The sequence below is a fragment of the Lethenteron reissneri genome, chromosome 9 (genome assembly GCF_015708825.2).
Source record: "Lethenteron reissneri isolate LAM-NWPU_2019-01 chromosome 9, ASM1570882v1, whole genome shotgun sequence".
NCBI classification, from domain to species: Eukaryota; Metazoa; Chordata; class Hyperoartia; order Petromyzontiformes; family Petromyzontidae; genus Lethenteron; species Lethenteron reissneri.
The window spans coordinates 10,036,569-10,058,365 of NC_083787.1; the positions used below are offsets into that span (position 1 = coordinate 10,036,569).

The 21,797-nt window shown below is 51.6% G+C and overlaps 1 protein-coding gene across 1 annotated transcript in view; it reads right to left on the reverse strand.

Annotated features, from left to right (window-relative positions):
• The window catches only part of DNAH5 (dynein axonemal heavy chain 5), a 117,253-nt gene that overhangs the window by 21,799 nt on the left and 73,657 nt on the right, over window positions 1–21,797 (reverse strand). Inside the window, exons 41-63 of the mRNA XM_061548140.1 lie at window positions 21,357–21,510; window positions 20,575–20,721; window positions 19,733–19,974; window positions 18,861–19,037; window positions 18,107–18,311; window positions 17,119–17,261; window positions 16,222–16,356; window positions 15,442–15,564; window positions 14,546–14,759; window positions 12,631–12,854; window positions 11,870–12,068; window positions 11,424–11,596; window positions 10,543–10,673; window positions 8,811–8,964; window positions 7,539–7,806; window positions 6,487–6,610; window positions 5,815–5,922; window positions 5,117–5,231; window positions 4,646–4,822; window positions 3,688–3,891; window positions 3,101–3,280; window positions 2,469–2,606; window positions 1,669–1,804 (exon numbers count right to left, since the gene is read on the reverse strand). Coding sequence (XP_061404124.1) covers window positions 1,669–1,804; window positions 2,469–2,606; window positions 3,101–3,280; window positions 3,688–3,891; window positions 4,646–4,822; window positions 5,117–5,231; window positions 5,815–5,922; window positions 6,487–6,610; window positions 7,539–7,806; window positions 8,811–8,964; window positions 10,543–10,673; window positions 11,424–11,596; window positions 11,870–12,068; window positions 12,631–12,854; window positions 14,546–14,759; window positions 15,442–15,564; window positions 16,222–16,356; window positions 17,119–17,261; window positions 18,107–18,311; window positions 18,861–19,037; window positions 19,733–19,974; window positions 20,575–20,721; window positions 21,357–21,510 — 3,871 coding nt within the window. The remainder of the gene's footprint in view (window positions 1–1,668; window positions 1,805–2,468; window positions 2,607–3,100; window positions 3,281–3,687; window positions 3,892–4,645; window positions 4,823–5,116; window positions 5,232–5,814; window positions 5,923–6,486; window positions 6,611–7,538; window positions 7,807–8,810; window positions 8,965–10,542; window positions 10,674–11,423; window positions 11,597–11,869; window positions 12,069–12,630; window positions 12,855–14,545; window positions 14,760–15,441; window positions 15,565–16,221; window positions 16,357–17,118; window positions 17,262–18,106; window positions 18,312–18,860; window positions 19,038–19,732; window positions 19,975–20,574; window positions 20,722–21,356; window positions 21,511–21,797) is intronic.

Genomic DNA, 21,797 nt, shown 5'->3' on the forward strand with positions numbered 1-21,797 from the left:
GGGAAAATGCGCCTCAACCGCGGTGGCCAAATGCCCCACGCCGCGACCACACCATATTAAGGCCGGCCGCGGCGCCGCGGTGCCACGTAGCACGGGGGGGGGGGGTCATCCAATTCCCTGATCGCCGGAAACCGTGAGAATTAATCCCGATAAGGGTCTCTCGGATAAAAACCGGTCGATCAGGTGACCTTCCCTTCCAGCTCTATGGGGGGGGGGGAATGCGTGCGGGTGTGTGCTTATGTGGGGCGGGTGATGGGGGGCAGTGCGGTGGGGGAAGCCGGGCGGCTCCCTGGTTCGGCAGAGCGGCCCCGTCGTTGTGGCACCACAATAGCTTTAACAGACTGTTAGCGAGCACCTATGAAGGCTGGCAGGGCACATGAGAGGGTGGGTGGCCAGCCCCACGCCCGACCGCCTTTGTTTCCCCAGTGGCGATGTTTACACACTGCACCGGGTACTCATATGAGGCTGAGTCGACCTAGGGAAGGCCCAGGACAAGTTCAGATAATCGTCACTGGTGTTGGCCGTGAGCAGGAATCGAACCCGGGTCGCCAGGTTCATAGCGCAGCGCGCTAACTGCTACACCGCCGCTCCCCACATACAAACACCCGTGCAAATGTTATTCACCAGGATGCAATAGCTACTCCCTTATAGTCCACAAACACAAAGATCCCCCATTTAACCTGGTTGAACTCCTGGGGCAAGTGCTGCCCTCTCTTCTCCTCCATTGTTCGTCAAATGGCGGCTGATGTTGAGCCCTGGACAATTGTATTCCATTTCTAGATTTGAAGCTTTTGTGACTGCAAGGATTCATATTCTTAGGTTTTTTCGGTAAAGTCACGTAGGTAAAAAATTTTAATTAATAAAAGTAAAATAAAAATAAAATAAAAATCACGACGTTTCGGAGGCAACACAAGCTTCCGTCTTCAGGTGGAACCGTCACAGCACGATAGCTGTATCAAGTGAGAGAAATTCCAAGAAACAGTATTTGTATATATACTGGTTGAGGGTGGGAGGAGCCAAGGTAGGCCCTGAATATTATTTTTGTGAGGTTCGGTGCGGCTGAAGCACGCTGTTAGGAATGAGCCTTTGTTGTGTAAACTAGGTGCGGATGATGTATAGGTGCATGTAAAAGGGACTGAGCCTTTTTGTTATGTAGAGGTGATGCGGCTGAAATTGTATTCCACTCCTCCATTTCTCTGGTCAGGGAGACGGCTTCCTGCGGACCTACGCTTGCCTCCCGTGAGTCCTCCTCCTTCACGCTGTCAGTCCGCTGCTGGTGTGGACGGCCTCTGCTTCTCTTGCTCCTTCCACGTGGGAGTGCAAAGGCACTAATGATGACAATTGGTAACGATACTATACTAATGAGTCCTAAAGATGATGAAACCAGTCTACAGTTGCCCATCTCCGTATCACAGCTGCCTGTCAAGTCGGTCATATTTGCTAAAATTTATTTTGATGGCGACTTAAGACAAGGGGACCACAATGCACTTCTTCGGGAGCTGCTGATGGTTCTTGCATGATACACAAAGGCTTGGTGCTTTTTCCACGTGTCTGTGTATTGTTTGAAACTATGGTAATGCGTTTGCCTCCCTTATTTTTACTTGGTCGAACCAAAGAAAGTGCTGTTAGCGAGCAACTATCAGCTACCACACCACGGCCCCGTCTCACCCACGAGCCTCTTTATCTGTGCTGCAAACTCCTTGCTCATGTTGGTCCAGCGCTCCTTCTCCCCGGCCAGGCCGCTGATCAGCCCTGACGCCGTCTGCATCTTGCGCCGGCACCGCTCCGCATCGTCCATCAGCTCCTGCGCGGGCAGGTAATGTTCGTCAGCGTTTACAATATTCGTACCAACGTCCTCTGTCTAACAAGGAAAAGCCTTGCTCAGTCTCAAGACTCCTTTTCACAAAGGAGTGCTGTATTGGGATGAATGTTTGGAATGTGAAAGTTAGAAAACCAAAGCATATGAGCTCCAGGTAGAGAAGTTCAGTCCACTACTCTGGTGACATCTCCTTTCTTTACACGTGGCAACCAGGCTGATGATTCCACCCTGACCACTGAAGCCTGTATAGACAGCAGATTATAGCAGGGGAGGTCAGTCAGAGTGGGTTAGCACCAAAGGTCAGAGATTAAGACCAAAGAGGGGAACTTTTCCTGACTGTGGGACAAATAGGAACCACACATTAACATACAACATAGCCTCATCCAATGAAAATGCAAACATAATTAGGGCTCACCTTTACTGAAACACATTGTTTCCAGGTCAAAAATAATCCACTCTAGTACCTAATTAGTGTGGCTAGGATACTTATGGCGAAATTTTATTTTTTTATGTGTGGGCCAATTTGAAGTGGGAGGACTCATGTGGCCTCAGCCCACATGAAGTCCCGTCCTGGGGCTGTATCCGGCGCGTGGTTCCATGGGTTCCCCCACCCCTGGCTTAAGATCAACTTCTGGGAACCGTGCCCCACCTGCTTCTCGCGCAGGGCCTTCTCGTATCCGGCCTGCACCAGATCCAACTCGGCCTGCTTGGCATCCAGCTCGGCTTGAGCGCTCTGGAGGTCACCCATCGCGATGTTGAGGCGGCCTTGCTGCACCACCAGGTTGGACTGCGAACGGAACAGACAACGCCTCATGATTATACACCACTACCCACCGGGCCGATGTTCACACAGAAGCGCGTTAAGTAATAATTTTATGGCTCAGTGTGACCTAAGGAAGGCCCATGGCAGGTTTAGATATCACTTAATCATGCCCGGGGAAACTCAGTCAGTTCATCGGGTTCGTTGTACAGTGCGTGAATCACTGCTCCACCGCTTCCCACAAACACCAAAACAAGAGTCCTCCGTGTAGCCTACATATTCTCACATTGTGGGACCGTGAGAATGACGGCTTGGGGAGACCTTCAACCAGCAGTTGATTGATCACGGCTAATGATAATGATTGGTACCCATAATACGATGGAGGCAGCAGCATTGTCAAGAAGGCCGAATGCAGCCGGCGATCAACACCTCAGGTGGGTGTGGGGAAAACACACGCCCGTCCAGCAGCGGAACAGTTTATAGGAAGCTGCAGGTCTCCCCGTGGGGGGTTGGATGCTCACCTTGAGGGGCAGCACTTCCTTATTGATGCCGAAGAAATAGGACATGGCCTTGGTCCAGGAGCACAGGCCCGCCACGTTGCCGCACACCTTGCGCGCCGTGTCAATGTTGTAGTCGGGCATGTCAAAGTACGGATGCAGCAGCTCCACCACCTCCTCCGTGATTGTGTCCTTAGGGAATTGCTGTTGCAAGAGGTGGGAGGGGGGGGGATGGGCAGCTCAGATTAGCGCCTCTGATCCGTGAGGGTTTCGAGAAATCCTTAAACTTAGAGCTGCGCTGTTCGAGTACGCGCTGAGATACCGCAACCCGCTTTGAAAGAGATTTCTCTCATGAAGATTCCCCGCTGAGTGGGACCCTCCCTTGGCGAGGTTTCCCTGGTTGAGGTCTCCTTAGGCGGAGCTTCCCCCCCGCGGGGTGGATTTCCCTGAATGAGGTCTCTCTGTGAGAGGAACCCCTCTAGGTGAGAATCTCTCCTGTGTTAGGTCTCTCTGGGGAGAGAGAGGACTTCTCATGTTGCGAGGTCCCATATTAAAGAACCCACACTGGCTCCCCCCCCAAATGCTTCCTCCTCCCCAGACGGCCCCCACACCTTGAGCGACCCGAGGAAGTTGCCGGCCGTCATGAGCTTGAGCGACTCCTGCCAGGACGGCGTCACGCAGCCGCGCTCGGGGTCCATGCGCACGGGGTTGACACGCCGCTGGAACAGCAGCAGCACGCAGTCCATGATGCGCATGATGAGGTGCGGCGGACGGCCCAGGGTGCGCACCGTCGCGATGTCCGACTGCTTGATCGTCTTTGACGGCACAACGGGGGTAAGGAGAGAGGGAGGGAGGCAAGGAGATAGGAGGAAGTTGTACAGCGGTGATGAACGTGACTTGAAGTCAGGGAGCTCAGGTCAGAGCTGGCACCAATGAGATCCTCGGTTGAAATCCAGGCAGCCGCTTATAATTAAACCGAGTTCTCAAATCGAATGGAGTGAATTAATTTTCTCAGCCTGGTCACCAGGAAGTGCATAAATGTCGTACTCAAATTGTAAATGTAATGGGTTTACTCTCCAACACACCGGTGTGCTGAAGTAGTCAATAATTGGCACGTTTTGCTTAAAAGACAAACCTTACTAATTGGCTGTGTCGGGTGGTGGTTGGTGAACGACACATTTATATATACGCGATCGAACCCAAAAAAACCTTTATTATGAATAATATTGGTCGTGAAAGCCTATGTATTGAATTTATAACAAAAAATCTGTAACGTAAAATTTGGCTCTGCACTTGGTTTGGCTGCATTCCAGCTTTGAGAATGTAAAATATCAGTTTGACTGTAATGTGACAAACATTACACTGCAGTTGGCAGGGTAGGAAATCGGTGCCCTTACTGTGTGAGCCAGTGGTCACATGAATGTGTCTCAGAAGTAGCTCTCTGAAATCCGCTTGCGTGGGCCCTTCTCTAATACGAACGGTTGGATTCTCCATCTCATGACATGGCACAATTGGGATACATTTTGGGGGGAAATGTTGTTTCTACAAATCTAAACCACTGGCGTGCACCTGCAGTGCTGCCTCAGCCTCCTCCAGCGCCGGTTTGGCAGCCACCAGCTTCTTCTCGGCCACGGCCTTGTCCACCGAGATGCTGTCCACGATCCGCTCGGCGGTCTCCTTCACCTTCTGCACCTCCATCTTCACCTTCTCCGCCGCCTGCGCCTTCACTGTCACCTCCTTCAGCACCTGCACGACCAACAGCAAAGGGTCGCACCGCTCTGCGAGAGTTCTGAACGAATACTTTGTCTCGGGACATGATGATGATGGCTCAATCAGGAAAAATTGGGGAAAAGTGTTTTTTTTTGGTTTTCCCAAAATGCCTGAACGTCTTGGGGCAAGTGCTGTCCTCTCTTCTCTTTTAGTATTTCTCAAAATGCCTTGAACTGCCCCTATGCGACCCCTCCCCTTGTTTACCCATATGGCCCTGTGGTTTGCCATTATGCCGTAGTGACGCGTAGCGGCGCCGTGTCAGCGACGTACCTTGTCAGCCTTCTCATTGGCCACCTGCAGCTCCTTTTCTTTCATCTCCAGCTCCACACTAAGCCCGGCTACCGACTCCGAGGCCTCCTTCAGCTTCTGCAGCCCCATTTGCATCCTGTCACCCCACGTGTAGATCACACAGACACACAGACACATAGACAAAAATCCCTCGTGGAGAACTCCATAGGCTTTTGGAGCAAGTGCTGTTAGCGAGCACCTACGAAGGCGTGCACGGTGCACAAAGCAGCAGTGTGGCCAGCAACTCACCCAGCCGACTTTGTCTCCCCTGTTCTGATGTTTAAAATACTGCAGCAGGTAGTCATTTAAGACTGAGTCAACCTAGGGAAGGCCCACGACAGGGTTGGATATCACTGGTCACTGAAATTAGTTGTGTGACCGGAAGTTGAACTCAGATCACCGGGTTTGAAGCGCAATGAACTAACCACTGCTGCACCGCGCTACACAAGCGCATACAATACCCACACGCGTGTATGTGCATGCACAACACACAACCTCATCTCCCAAACTCTAAAACTTACTGACAAACTGCAGTCGGTGCTGTACTAGTTTTTAGCTCTGAATAAACCTGAAGCAGGAATCCCACGGGAGTCAGAGTCAAGACTCCACGTGCCTAGAGGGAAGGTTCACTAAATGGTGGGGGGCTCAGGGGGGGGGGGCTCGGGGGGGGGGGGGCTTACCTGTTCGCTAACGTCTGCACCTCCGTGTGTTTCTCCTTGTACACAGTCTTGTATCCCTGCACGAAGGACAGGTACGACTTGGGCGTCACGTGGGTGGAGCGGCGGAAGCTGCAATTGCCCGGCGCGACGGATCGGGGAGAGAGGAGAGAGACGAAGAGGTCGGGTCAGAGGTTATGTTTAACCGTGTCCCTGTCTGTCAGGTCTTTGAGTAATTTACCCTCCAATTTGACGCCATAGTATGTTTTAGCATTTGTTATCGTGCACTCTTATCAGTCTAGTCCATCACGAATGTGCCGAGCTGATCACACAGCGTGAGCCCTTTAGATCAACACTGCTTTCAGTCTGTTGTAAAACTGTTTCAGACTCTAGAACATCTGCCGGTAACTGATTCCAGGTCATCTTCTTGGTTCTTTCGGTAAAGTCACATAGAATGGAAATAATCAAATAATAACAATTTATTTTTTATTTTTTATTATTTCCATTCTACGTGACTTTACCGAAAGAACAAAGAAGATGAATCCCTGCAGTCACGAAAGCTTTAAATCGAAATGATTCCAGGTCATTGCACAAGGTTTGTGCTCAGGTACAGCAGCAGCATTGCACCACTTATATCTGTGAAATATCGTGTGCATTATAAATTGCCGGTGCTCTGTGTGTTTTCCCTGGCCCTACCGTTGAAAGTAGTCGGTGCATTTCTCGGCAACGCCGTCCTGGAAGGAGCCCATGCAGGCCACGACCTCCTGCTTCACCTCCACCGTGCAGTCCATGGTGTACGACGACAGGAAGTGCTCCGACACTGGAGGGCAATGTGCAACGCACGGAGGATGACTCGTCTGCTCATCCACTTGTCCGACGGTCTAGCATGAGTATCGAGTTGGGTACTGTGGCTGTGCATGCCTATGATCCATTCTCTTTGGAGGTAAGGGATGGTGGATACAATTCTGAAACTTACCACCTTGCTGCGCTGCCAGGTGGTTAAGAGGTGGCAGTACAGCAAGGGTGTTCATTTTAACATGCAGTAGGCTTTCGCAACCAATATTATCTATAATAGAGTTTTTTTGGGTTAAATCACATAAATATAAATGTGTCATTATATTATATAAATTATTAAGGGGGTTCATGTTTACATTTCCATAAAATGGCACTCATATTACTGACCCACTAGAGGATGTTGATTTGAGTTGGCAAAAAACTAGTACTTGCACCCGCAACCTTTGAATCGGCTCTCGTATTGAATCACAATGCTCAAAATCGTGACAATTCGCCAAACCTCTCAGGTCACTTGGGAAGGGGTGGGTGAATCGTCGCACACCTCAATTTGACCCAACGCGGTGCGGCCAAAACCCAACAAACAAAAACCATGGCAACTGCCACCCAGCGCCGGCGTCCCACTCCATCAGGGGTGCCACGGTGGCGAGATGTTAACCACCTTGCCTGGTATACAGGAGGTTGTGGGTTCGATCCTGACCCTGATGACTGTATATTTGGAGTTTGCATGCCTCTCCTCATGCTCGCGTTGATTTTTCTCCGTTTCCTCCGGCTTTTCTCTCCACATTCAGAAACATGCATTTGAAGTATTTGGCTGCTATAAATTTCCACACGATGATACGCCACTTCGTTGAGACATGATTTGTGGCCAAGTCACTTCTGAAAAAGAGCTTTATAGCTCAGTGGGCCTTTCCTGGTAAAATAAAACATTTGTTTCGTTTTTGGTTTAAGTTTACCAGCCACGAGCGCGTCCTTGGGCCAGCGGCTGAACCAATCCATGGTGCAGCCGGAGATGAGCGCGGGGAAGCGCAGGGCGCGCGTGCGGAAGCGCTCGCCGACGGGCGAGAAGCAGAGCACCACGTGCAGGTTCAGGCGCACGCGCGTCATGAAGAACTCGTGCAGGTTCTCCTGCGTGGGCGGCCGCCGCGGGTGCTGCTTCTTCATCACCGGCACCAGCTCGCTCAGGATCTCGTCCATTTCGTCACGAGCGAACAGGTTCGACACCTGTGGTGGTGGTGGCGGTGGTGGAGGGAGTTTGTGGTGGAGGGGGAGAGGGGGCAGGGAGAGGTCGAGGTAGAGGGGAAGAGATGCGTATGTTATAAGTGAGTTTGTGAAGTCATTTAAGAAAGAGTGGAACTCGATGTAGCGTGGTTGGTATGGGCCCTGATGCAAGAAATTAATTAGTAGCTTTTTGAAAGCCTACCGCCTATGACCTTCAGGCCTTGAGGGCTCCAAAGCAGTTGCATCACCCACACACCCAATAACTACTCCAATATGAGCAACTGGATAGCCAGTCGGCTTAGCGGTGAGCTCACTGAGCCAACACCGCTAAGAACCTGGGTTCGAATCTGGGATGTAGCCTCCTGTGATTGAACCAGGTTCCCAATTGACCACTGTTAACTTTCTACGAAATTATACAAATTGTATCCATTCTGTAGGATGGGCTGTGCTGATCCCAAATTGCGATTGGAACTAACCACAGCACCTACAGATGTATATTACTGTACGTGTATAGGTGCACCTCCGATTAGCACGGTTGGCTATGTACGGTGCCAAAGAAGTTCAACATACATACAAGCATAATACAGGGACTCCTCTACTTATGTACATTCTACTTACGAACTTTCAGAGATACGAATAAACCTGTCCGTATGTTCAGTTCCCTGTTCGGACCGAGAGTCGTAAGTTCAACCGCCGCACAAAAAATAGCAGTGGTGGCATCTACATCGGCAGAATGTGAAAAACCAGTGGCATCTACATCTACAGGATATTATACAACTCTTAAAGCCCTGTGTTTAGTATACATGCCATACAACATGTTTGGAATCGACAGGAGTAAAGTTTGACCGACGAACAAATTGACTTACCAACAGACCTCCGGAACCTAACTTGTTCATAAGTAGAGGAGTCCCTGTATATTGTTTATCATGAGCAAATCCTAAAACAGGCAAATTTTAAATCATGAGTAGACGAATCAACACGTTGTTCTGCCCCATCCCTGGCCTCACCTCCCCAGAGGAGAGCACGTTGTTCATATACTCCAGGAATGCCTCGTCCTTGATCTCGTTGTCCGTGAAGAGGAAGGTGATGCCCTTGCCCTGCTGCCCCGCCACACGGTACAGCACCTTCAGGTCCTCCAGAAGGTTGGACGTGTTGTAGGACCTGCTCGCCGGGGTCACCACGGGGGTTAGTACGGCGGGGTCAGAGTCGGTGTGCAGCGATGTGGAGAAGTGCCGGAGATGCATGGAACCGTCAGTGGAGAGACCCAGACTTTAGGGTGCGGAGCCATGACCATGAGGGACCCCAAGAAGCATGGACTGAGACTAAACTGAACTATTGTTTATTTTACCAGGTAGAGCCCACTGAGCTATATAGCTCTTTTTCAGAAGTGACCTGGCCACAAATGATAGCTCAACGAAGTGGCTTATCAAGTGGAAATTTATAGCAGCCAAATACTCTAAATGCACGTGGATTCTAAATGTGGAGGGAAACACCGGAGGACCCTGAGAAAAAGCCACGCGGCCAAAGGGGGAGAGACACATAAACTCCAAATATACAGCAGGCGTCAGGGTCAGAATCGAACCTACGACCTCCTGTATACTAGGCGAGGTAGTTAACATCTCGCCATCGTGGTGCCCACTGACAGGGGTAGGGGCAGACAAGGAGATTACGGGAAGGCACAGTTGCAGCATGGGTGAAGTCACATGGGTAATACGAGTCAATAACGGGGGACCCGACACGAATGGCGCACGGCACCATGGGGTGAATACGGGAGAGGGACTCACAGGTATGGCCAAAGGCATCCTAAAAATAAAAAAAATCACAAGAATGATTTGGGTAAATACAGGGAACCTAACAAGAATGGTGCAGGGTATCATTGAAGCCTCGGAGGCTGTATAAGTGAATGGCAAGGAGCCTCATGGGGTCATCTGATGGCATCATAGTAAGCACAAGGGCACCAAAGGCAAATAAATAGGGCTCAGCAGAGAAGAACAGAAACTCATGGGGCCAACATCGGTAAGCAAAGCGTGTCTCCCAGGGATTGCACATTTAAAACGCTAATTTGCGAGAACATTTTATGTGGAAGCAATCAAGTCTGGGATATTGATGAAAAATAACCATAATGGTATAACAGCATTAGTTTAATAGATATGTAGATAAAATTGTTCTCATTGCACAGGATATGAATTGTTTATGCAAATCATTGCAGTAATTGCCGCGCGAGCAATCTCGTTTGAAGGAGAGAAAAAAAAATGTATGCTGCGGAGATGATTAAAGGGGTAATTTCCCGGCGGTAATTGCAGGGCCCAGTTCAACAGATCTCATCAGATCTCGGAAGCTAAGCAGAGCTGAGCCTGCATAGTGCTTGGATGAGTGACCACTGTGTGCACCAGACGGCCGTGGACCTGTGTTGCAGGGCAGTCAGCAGAGAGCGGTGCAGCAAAATCCTTTGTCGCACTGCACTTCTGCGCTGGCACATCTGAGCTGCCTGCCTTCACCAGCTTGCAAAGTGCTGAATGTCAAATCGAACTGAATGTTGGGCATCGTGCCGGACGACACTAGGCACAGCCCAATGACATATCGTCGGAGAGCCCTACACCAACAACAGCCGCCATTCGCCACTAAGTGGCGGTGACGTCACCACGACGCTTGTGCCAGGCTAGGTGCACTTTGAGCCTTGCAGCACTACCGCGAGAGCTTATGCAGCGGTACCGTGTGCACGTGGGGGGGGGGGGTGACCTGGACAGGGTGATCTGGAAGGTTTTGTAGCCGGCGATGTAGGAAGCGAGGCGTGCCAGGCTCTGCTTGCCCGAGCCGCCCACGCCGACAAGCAGCGCGTTCCCACGTGGTGTCCGGATCACGCGGGAGATCTGCAGGGCGGATGGCGGTGCGGGGGGATACGTACCCTCTGTGTACGATGCTCTCGGTGTGTTATATAGCATGTTACATTATGTGTGGTTTGCAGACCGGAAGCCGATGTCACATAGCAACTTCTGAGCTACCACAGCGAGCAGTGCACCACCATGCGTGAGAGATGAAGTCACAAAGATACTTTTGAAAGTCGCTTCTATTGGCCTCTTTATCCACACGATATGTCCTGCAAAGAGTTCCCATCGAATGTCATCAAACTAAAATTGGTAACACCCAGTACTGGAATAAACTAAAATAAGCAGTCTGGGGGTGGCCACACGGAAGTCAAGTAATTAACGGGAGGCTTGAGCTGATTAAGAGCTCAAATATATATGAATGAGAAGAAAGGTAGTATTCAGAGTGGGGTGGCCACACAGACGTGACGTGATTGATCAAGCAGTAACCAACATTTTGAACGATGTTTCTTTGTGCATTTATCTGTGACTGGGCTGAGACCAGCAACTTAATTCACTTGCGAATGCAATTCAGCCATGAGCGACCGAAACCACGGACCTCAGAAATCAGCGCCAGCTCGTTTCTCTCATCCTGCCATTCACTCCCCTGATCCGGCCCGGCCACTTCTACCGTAGTGGATGCGCGCCTGCGTGTGCGTGCGCGTACGAACACATCCGTGTACAGACACACGGACGCGTACACACACGTCCGTGTACAGACACGCGGACACACGCGTCCGTGGCCCACCACCGCACCTTGACCAGGTGCAGCATGGCGTCTGTGAAGAACACGAGGTCCATGCGGGCTCCACGCACGCTCTCGTTGTACTGCTGCAGGAAGAAGTTGAGGCGGTCGCGCAGCTCGTCGTACGAGGCGATCGGCTCGTAGATCTTGGGCATGTCGAAGTCGGCATCCTCTGGCTCATCGCCTGTGGGACACGCCGAAGTAATTCAGTTTCGTTTGTTCAGAGCGACATGAACCGGAGCAGATGTCACCCGAGTGTGGAGGCCCTGTCTCTGCTTCCGGGTTACGCGACCTGTGACCCCGTGCTCTTCACCACCGCTGGTGTCACCCGGGCCCCGCGGTGCACCATGATCGCTCGGCCAATCTTTCTTAACTTGCTCGGAGCTATAATTAGCCAAATAAAGTGAAGGAAAAGAACAAACAAATCTGAGCTTGTCAGGCCCCGCCACGCACGTACCCGTGGCCTCCGGGGCGTCGCGGAGGAAATCCACGAAAAAGGCCCTCTCCCCCACCGCCAGGGCCTCCCCCGCCGCTGCGCCCAGCTCCTCGCTGGCCACGGCTGCCAGCCGCTCCTCGAACCAGTCGGTGTCTTCGGCGCATGTGAAGCGGTCGGCGATGACCCGCTCACACTCGTGCTTGAAGAGACGCAGCAGCAGCTGCGGACGGTCGGGGGGGCAGGCCGGGTCGCGGGGCAAAGGTCAACTGCGGTACTCTCTTTACTTACAAAATCGTTATTTCGTTGGAATTTTCGTGGCAATCATGGCCTCTCTACTACAAAAATATGGGAGGACCCTCCTGAAAGAGTCATGAGACTTAGTGGGGCTTTCCTGGGTAAACAAGCGTAGGAAGATAATAAATAATATTATTATTCCAATTGTGATCATTAAAATAAAATCATTATTTGAGGGAAATAATTGGGAAACGCAGATGTATACACATACTCTGCGCAGTTATTGAAGGCATATCGGGATGGAATTGATGAAACAAAGAGGCGATTAGCACGGTTGGCTATGTACGGTGCGAAAGAAATTCAACATACATACATATATAACTAAACAGTGACACAACCTTGTCACACACAAAAAACATAAACATATGTATATGGTGTGCATGACATGCTTTAACGTATGGATCACACGCATGGACATTGACAAACAAAATGGAACAATAGCTAAAAAGTGCGTAAAGAAGCGGGGAGAGCCGCAAGCCTGGAATCACCTCCGGCGAGGACACGACATCGGCTGTGGTGTTGAGCAGGCCCTGCCAGATGCGCGAGAGGTCGCGCAGGTTGAACACGTAGTGGAACTTGGCCGGCGTCGGCAGCATCTTGATCTTGGTGAGCTGCCAGAGGCGGCGTGTGGCCGGCACGAGCTGGGCCGCCAGGGCGCGCACGCCCTCTGCGAAGCCGCGCGCTGCGCTGTAGTGCCCCGTGCCGATCACACCTGCGTCGGCGGTGGCGGCAGGCAGCGACGCTCAGTCATCATTATCATCGTCAAGCGCCAGGGGGTCAGAGGGGGCAGGATGGGCGACACTGAATCAGAATGGCTCAATGTTTAGGTTTGAATCCCAGGGCTGGGCTTCCAGCTGAGACAAAGCCAGGTTTCGCAAATAAAATGCGCAATGTCGCACACCGTTTGCAAAAATGTTGTTAATTGTATCACTTTGTTGGTTTTCACTTGTGGTCATCCTTTATGCAGGATAGCCTCCCCCAATGATCCCCAGGCCATATTTCACCACACTTTGTCAGTGTGAGTTGATGGCAGGCAATGCACTGCCCGCTGCACAGGGTGAATTGGTGGTAGATTGGCAAATGGGTTCCATTCTAGATTTGAAGCTATGCTGATGCCCACTTCAGCAATTGTTTCTTGCTGTGGTTGTCCCACCTGATGACGGACTCTTGTGTTGCGCCCAAAACGTCGTGATTTATTATTTTATTTCTATTATTAGTTATATAATTTTTATTATTTATTATTTATTTTTACCTACGTACTTTACCGAAAAAACCTAAGAGTATAAATGGGTTCCAGTATAAACAAGTAAACACGTTTCTGACAAGCTGTGTATATTTGGCAAACTTTCATTTGGACAACCCTAATTTGGCCATCCCTGACTTGGCCACTCTTGATTTGGCCACATAATTTGACCACTTTTGATTTGGCCACTCTTCATTTCACCACTCATGATTTAACCACCACTGATTTGGTCGCTCTTTTTTTGGTCACTCACCATTTGGCCACCACATATTTGGCCACTAATGATTTGGCCACCATTGATTTTGGCACTTTTTGATTTGGCCACTCTTGATTTGGCCACCACTGATTTGGTCACTCATGATTTAGTCGCCTCTGAATTGGCCGCTCTTCATTTGGCTACTTATGCTTTGGCCACCTCTAATTAGGCTACTCTTGATCTGGCCCCTACTGATATGGCCACTTTTTGATATGGGCACCACTAATTTGTCCACTTCCTATTTGGGCACCACTAATTTGGTCACAACTGATTTGGCCACACTTCATTTGGCCACTATTGATCTGGCCAATTATTCATTTGGCCACTTTTTGACTTAGCCACTCTCGATTTGGCCACCACTAATTTGGACACTTTTTTATTTGGCCAACTCGTGATTTTGTCAATCTTCATTGGGCCTCTTATGATTTGGCCACCGCTGATTTGGCCACTCTTGATTTAGCCACCTCTGAATTGGCCATTCTTCATGTAACCCTTATTAAATTCTACCACCTTAAACAGCTACACAGAATGTTGCCACTCATGACCTATCCACCAGATTTGGCCACCAAATCAACTGAAACCAAAACATTACCTCGAGATGTTTTTGTTTTACCCAGGAAACGTTCATTCTGTCTCATGACTCTTTTTCAGGAGAGTCCTGCCAAGTTTTCACAAAAGAGAGGGGGGGGGGGTGGGGGGCGATGATTGCGATGTGTCATCCCAATTGAGTAATTTAATGAAACTAGAGTTGGCTGGGTAAGCGTGGCAGGGGAACAGATTCCTAGACTGGTCCAAACTGGAAGCATGAACAAGTGAGGGGACCCAAGAGCCGCTCACCAAAAGAGCCGCACGGTTGGCTACGTACGGTGCAAAAAATAGTTAAACATAACGTGTACATGCATACCAAAGATCTTGTCGATGGAGGCGTTGGAGGGCAGCGTGCAGTTGAAGATGGACAGCTGCCGCTTGAGCCGCTGCGGGATGTCGTTGCGGCCGCCCCCTGGGTGGATCATAGCCGCCACAAACTGCACGTCCACGATGTTGGTGAACTCGCCCGGCTTCTCGAGGTTGTAGAAACCTCCCTGCTCCATCAGCTGCCGCACAATCTCGTTGGTGACCTGCAAGCCCCGTTTGGAATCGCTCGCCCATCAGGCATCCGAGCTGTGCCGCTCCCCTAAGATGCTCGCGTTACCGATGGCACGACCAGGTCGCCGGAATGACAAGGCGCTGTCAAGCGCGTCGTTCTGTCGTGCATCATTGATGGAGTTCATAGATAAACTCAAGAGGTTGCCAGGCTTGTCCAGGGCTGAGCCTCCCACACGCATGAACACTCGTTAAAGCATACAATGCAGGACCCTCCTTAAAAATATCAAAATATTAGGTTTCCAGCGTAGATACGTAACTGTCGTTATCACTGCTTCGCAATATTTGTGAATGGATTATTTGTCTCATGACATGGGGTGGAGTGGTGGTACAGCGGTTCACGTAATGTGCCTTGACCCTGATGACCTTAGTTCAATTCCCTGCCATGGCTGACATCAGTGGCAAGTGACATCTGAACCGCTCCTCGCTTACTACCGACATCACCATTCCAGACTGACCAGAGTGGTAAAATATGTCCATGTATGTATGTATGTACGTTGAACTTCTTTTGCACCGTACGTAGCCAACTGTGTCAATCGGAGGTCAAAACAAGCCCCTGTAAATGACTCCACGTGGGGAGGCTTTTATCCATCAGTGGATTGACAATGGTCTGCGAACCGACAAAGGAAAGTCAAACGAATGAGCTCCGTGCCTCACCTGGTCTCCCCACTCGTTAATGATGGGCATGTTGATGTCGTCGATGAAGACGGTCAGCTTCTTCCCGGCCGGCGGTCCGTACGTCGTGCCCATTTTCTTGTCGACGTAGCTCTCGATGGTACGCTGCGCGACGATGAAGAGGGGGGAGGAGACAAAGGCAAGATGGGAGAATGAGACACAAGCAGCTACGCAGTTTCGCGGCATCGAATTTTAAAAGAACTGCCGTGTGACAGCCACGATCGTGTGAAAACCCTCTTTAAAACTCCCATTTATGTCCACACATTGCAATGGCGATGTAACTGCAATTTCACGACGAGGGAGTAATCACGGCCAATACCGCGGATACGGCCACACTTTGCTCATGGCCTTCTTCTTTCTGCTACCTCCCGAAGTTGTTTGCAGAGTCGACACCGTTCCTCCAAGGCCAAGTTTGACAATATCCCAGTATCTCATACTTCATCCCATGTTGCTAAAAACATTGGTTACATTTTTATGATAAAAAAAGAAACACCTCTTTCAGAGAGGGGTAAAAGGGGAAGTTTGTGTGGGCACCCATTATGTGCTGGGGCCACAGGCGATGCATCTGCCAGTCGTCTCAGCCAGTCAACCCATGGTACCTATGTTTGTCCCGTGACCTCCTGTCAGCGAGCCTATGAAACTTCACGTGGCCTCAAAGTGCGCCTGGCGTGGCACAAGCCCTGTGGTGATGTCACTGCCACTTAGAGGTGAACGGCAGCTGCTGTTGTTGGTGTGCTGGGAGGAGCTGCATGGGTAACGCACCTGGAACATGAGCGGGGTCGTGGCCGATGAGAAGTTGAGATTCTTGGCCAGGTGCGTCTCTGGGTCGTACTTGCTCAAGTATCCTTTGAGCATCACCGTCTTGGCCGTGCCCTGCTCGCCCATGAGCAGCACGCTCTGCACACGCGAACACGTCAAGACGTTACAGACACAGTGAGCTCTCCCAGTCAACATCGTCGTGAGCTCGCAGCTTCCGGTTGAGGAGGCTACAAACCACCATTGTGAGGGGTTTCCAGGATCGGATGAGGCATGTGTGCGGATTGACCGGGGAACTAGGTGTGATGTTAAATTGATGTCACCCTTTAAAAAATCGTTGAGGAAAGCTAAGAGGAGCCACCTCAACCATCCTCCTCCCTTAGTTCTCGCTCAAAAGCTTTACAATAGACTGTGGTGTTATAAGGTTAAGGGCGATGACCTTCCATGGAACGTAGGTTGACTGCGAACGTTGTAAGAAGGAGGACTTTATTGTTGAGGCGGAGACAACATGCCATAGAGGGAAGTGAGATGAGAGAGGAGAGGGAGGAAGGATCACTGCAAACTTAAAATGAATAAAGTAAATCTGAGACTTGACAAGAAATACTGGTGAATCGTCATCACCATCAATCATCACACAATTGCCTTGCATTTCAGCCCTCCCATTAATCCACCTGCAGATGCCACGTCGGACTGGAATACTAAGGTGGCATTTGTATCCTCCACAACCTGGAGACAGGAGCCACCATTCATGTACAGGGAAACTGTGACCAAAAAATGTAATCTCAACAGATTCGTCAATAACACAAGAGGTGACGTTTTAAGCAATGGCCCTTCCTCACAGCACACGGTGAGAGAGGTGGGGAGGGGGGGGGGGCAGTCAAGTGGGTGCTGTCCGGCACTCGCCTTGCCCTGCTTGGCGATGTTATGGATGAGGAAGTCCGTGCGCACGTTGTCCACGTTGGGCACCAGGATGGAGTTGTACTCGGGCGTGTGGTCGCCGGGGTAGGCGTACTCCTCCACGCGCGAGCTCCAGTGCACCCACTGCCCTGCGCCGCGCACCGCCACGGGGAGGGGGTGGGGGAGGGGGGAGGTTGCCCCACACCGCGCGTCACCTGCGGAACGCCGCTCGCAACACCGGCTCGCCCCGTTTCCCACGACGCACCGCCGCGTCAACCGTTGCCCGCGCCGAACCTCGCGTGCCGCGCAATTGCTGGCAATGCAGCTGCACGTAGTTGCTTCATAAATGCCAATGTTGTTTTTGGACATCTGTGAAAAAAGAGCTCTTTTTAAATCCTTTATATTAATTTCGCTTGCTTGCTTGTGTGCTTGCTTACGACCGTGCAAATCTTTCGGTCGTTTTTTAACCCACTTCCCGTGATCCAATCGAGCTGACATTTTGCACACAGACTCGTTGTGTGAGACAATTAATGTTCGTGAAATTTTTTTCCCAAAATTTTACACTGTTTAGGGAAAACAAATTAAATATTTAATTACCAATTGCTTAATACTGGCAGACAATCATCTGACCCATAGGTGGCAGCCATCTCAAGCCAGAGGACGAGAGGACTCTAGCCGCCACGCATATAAAGGATTTATAGTGAAAAACTTTGTTTTTACGGGTTATACTTATAGCTCATCGAATTCCTTCAGTATAAATACATATTCTGATTCTGTTTTTCACACCCATGGGCGACATAGCTCTCGAGGCTGCAGGCAAGAGCAACCGCACCGGGACAGTTGCGCCGCCTGCACGCTGCCACTGACACCAACCCACTCGTTCCTTGCTACCAATTCTGCTGCAGCTGCAGCCGCCGCTGTTGGTCTTGAACTTTAACGAAGTCGCTCGAACCGTCAAGGTGCGGACAAAACGCCCCCTCGTGCCGGCGCTCACCGTCGGCGCCGACCATGTAGTCGAACATGGAGTCCTCTCCGTTCGGTGACACCGCCGGCAGGTCGAGCCGCATGGTCTCGTGCGAGCGCAGCCACAGCTCCATGCGGCGCCGGTCATCGAGCTCCAGGTACGCGCAGACGCTCCACATGAGCGCAAACACATAGAGCCGGCCCAGGTGCTCAGGCGTTACCTCTCCTCCGTGATCCTGCTTGGACGACACGAACGGTGGAAGCTCAGTGCGATCAGTGTGTGCGTGCGTAGGAGGAGCTTCTGTTTGGCTGGATAGAGGGGGCTAAACAGGCACGACACGGGCTGCAGAAGAGATGGAGCTGATGCGGTTCGGGTGGATGTGGAACTGAGTCGACTTGCTGAAGACTGGTACCAGCGGTGTCAAGATCGGTCTCTGTAGAGGAGGCTCGTGAAGGACGCTGCTACTGGGCTGTTGGAGGCAGTCGCCCTCCAACAACAACAGAGGGCAGAGGAGTGACGCTCATGGCTAAAATACAGCAAGTTGGCACAGTTGGGGATACAGCTGGGGCATCTGCCATTCATCTCAGTCAACCCAGCGCACCTGCTGGGTCTGTTCCGTGACCTATCGGCGAGCCTTCAACACTTCATGTGGCCTCAAAGTGCACCTGGCCTGCCACAGGTGCCATGATGATGTCACCGCCACTCAGTGGCAAATGGCGGCTGTCGTTGTTGTTGTAGTAGTAGGAGGGATCGCGCACACGAGGTGTGTTGCCTGCCAAGTCACCTTGCTGGGGATGAGGCCCTGCAGCATGTTGAGGCTCTGCCCGATGACGAAGGCCTCCAGGGTGTCCATCTTGAAGGAGAGTGAGTGTGCCGCATAGCGGTACAGCTCCAGGAAAGACTTCGCGTACAGGCTCCGCAGCGTCTCCCTCTCCTGCGGCGAGCGCTGCTTGAGCCAGCCCTGTGCGGCGCAAGCGGGATGCCAAATGAATGGGCGAATGCGCCGGGCAAACAGCGGCAGAGCGTGGGCGAGGGTAAGCTGCCGTGCAAGCAGCAGCAGCATGCTGACAAATGGCCACTTGATAACGTACATTCGACCTGTTACCATATATCCCCCTACCTCATGATCCAATTGTCATTAACCACCTCCTATCATCATCAGTTGTGCAGCTATCCCGTGTGCAGGTGGTGCAACTGAAAACGGGCAGGAAGGTCCCAGGGACTGAGATTCGCAGAGGGGGGAATCGGACAGGGGCCCCATATCATTGCTCACACCCAGGGCCCGTGCCAACCACGCCACACCGCTGCCCAAACCCATTCCCGTGGAACGACCACCACCACCAAAGATTCCCTGTATAGCCTTAGCAGACTGTTGGGGCAAGTGCTGTTAATGAGCACCTATGAAGGCCGGCACGGCACGCGAAGGGGTGGGTGGCCAGCACCACGCCTGGCCGCCTTTGTCTCCCCAGCGGCGATGTTTACACACCGCACCAGGTACTCATTTGAGACTGAGTCAACCTAGGGGAGGCTCAGGATCGGTTCAGATAATCGTCACTGGAGTTAGCCGTTGGCGAGAATCAAACCCGGGTCGCAGGGTTTGTATCGCAGCGCACTAACCGCTCCACCACCACCACCACAACAACCATCACCACCCACCTCCAGGATTGGGCTCCAGTCGAGCACGGAGGAGCTCATGAACACCATGCCGTTGCGCGAGACGGTGGCGGGCGACGCATTGTCGATGTTGTGCGGCTCGAACACCACCTTGCAGTTGGGCGCCATGGGGATGCGGTCCCCGTTGGCCAGAGTCAGCGTCTTGTTGTCGTCAAGCACCGAGTTGAGATTCTCGATCCAGATGGCGTCGACGGGCCCGTCCAGCACGATCCAGATGTGCTCGCCTGTGAAGGGGCGTGGGGGAGGGGCGGGGGGAGGGCGAGGATTGGGAGCGTCAATGTCCTAACCTAGCCAAATAAAAAAAAAAAGGGTTATGCCCTTATCTCCTGTAGGATTGTCAGTATTTGCTGTCGCTGGCAGTGATACTCCCACCCAGCACATCCCTTTTCTGAAGTTCTTCTGCACATACATGTTCATCCCTTTTGTCAATCCACTCTTGGGTGACGGCCTCCCCACGCCACACAAGTTGTGCGGGTCATGTGACGCATCCTTCACCACGTCGCTGACGGCCGCATAGCAATACGGATGCTTCGGCTTGTGTTCAGCAACTGAAATTTTAAAAATTATCTTTATTTACAAATATGAACAATATCCTAAACCTAATCGCGAAAATTAACAACTGCTCCTATGCTCCCCCAGTTCACTCTTGTATTGGTGATAATGAACTTCTGAGAGGCATTTCAGTGGTTGGACGTTGTTGGGACGTTGAAACTGAACCGACGGCGGCGTGAATTTACGCATCTGTCGCTTCGGTTTGCCAAGAGGACTCTGCCGATAGGTCTCGACGCGACCTCCGACCCCCGGCGCGCGCCCCGGGGCCGCACCTTTCTTGGCGCGGGTCGTCTTCCTCCAGAGCGTGGAGAAGATGCCGTCCGTCCAGTCGTTGGTGGCCACGTCCAGGCGCCCGAACATCTGTGGCGCCGTGATGGCCTTGGGGTTCATGCGCATCTCGCGGTGCGGAGACCCGCACTCTGTTCGTGGCATGAAGCCGGACGCGGGATGACACGGCACGAGGAGCACCGAGTTTAGCGCGCGATAAAATATTGTGGCGTCAGACATTTGGGGGCTCATTAAAAGTCTCTGTGATTTAGCGTTTCACTACTTTATCTGGATTGCCTGTGCTCTGGTTAGAGCGGACGAATCATTCTTTTTAGTGATCTGCCTACCTTTCCTATACTTTGCACTATAATTTTTGTTTAGTTTTTTTGTTGTAACTTCCTGTCCCTCCCCTACTGGGCATCTGTGAAAGAGAGCTTTGGAGCTCATCGGATTAAAAATATGTTATCTTCAATTTCTGCTTGGCGGTTTATTATTCGGGCAATGTTCAGGGCTATAGTGAGGGTTATGGTTGACAGGGTATGGGCTCATGCGTGAGCCTTTTGTGACCAACGTTACTATTGATCATTGACTTTTGGGTCAAATCGCGTAACTGTATGTACGTAAGTGATTAACTTCTTTCGCACCTGTACATAGCGAACCGTGCTAATCGCAGGTGCTGAGTGGGTTGGAAGGACAACAAACTAAACACAAAAAATGAAATGTGCGTCGTAAACCACTCCTCCACCCGACACGACCACCGCCCGCGCCCCGAGCCCGCGTGCCGCACCGGTCATGGCCCTCATGAGCGTGTGGATGCACGTCGTCTTCCCGGCGCCGCTCGGCCCCAGCGCCATCATGCCGTGGCGCACACACTGCGTCTCGTACAGCTGGATCACCTTGAGCTTCCAGGGTGCGTGGATCACGAGCCCGGCCTGCTCCACCTGCACCCGGCGCCACGGATTAAGCTGTTACTAGCAGGAGAACCTGCACGTGTTCTTCATGACGCGCGTGCGCCTCAACCTGCGCGTGGTGCTCTGCTTCTCGCCAGTCGGCGAGCGCTTCCGCACGCGCGCCCTGCGCTTCCCCGCGCTCATCTCCGGCTGCACCATGGATTGGTTCAGCCGCTGGCCCAAGGACCAGTAAACTAAAATTCTTTGGTTGTTTCGGTAAAGGCACGTAGTTAGAAATAAAATAAAGTAAATCACGACGTTATTTCTACCTACATGAC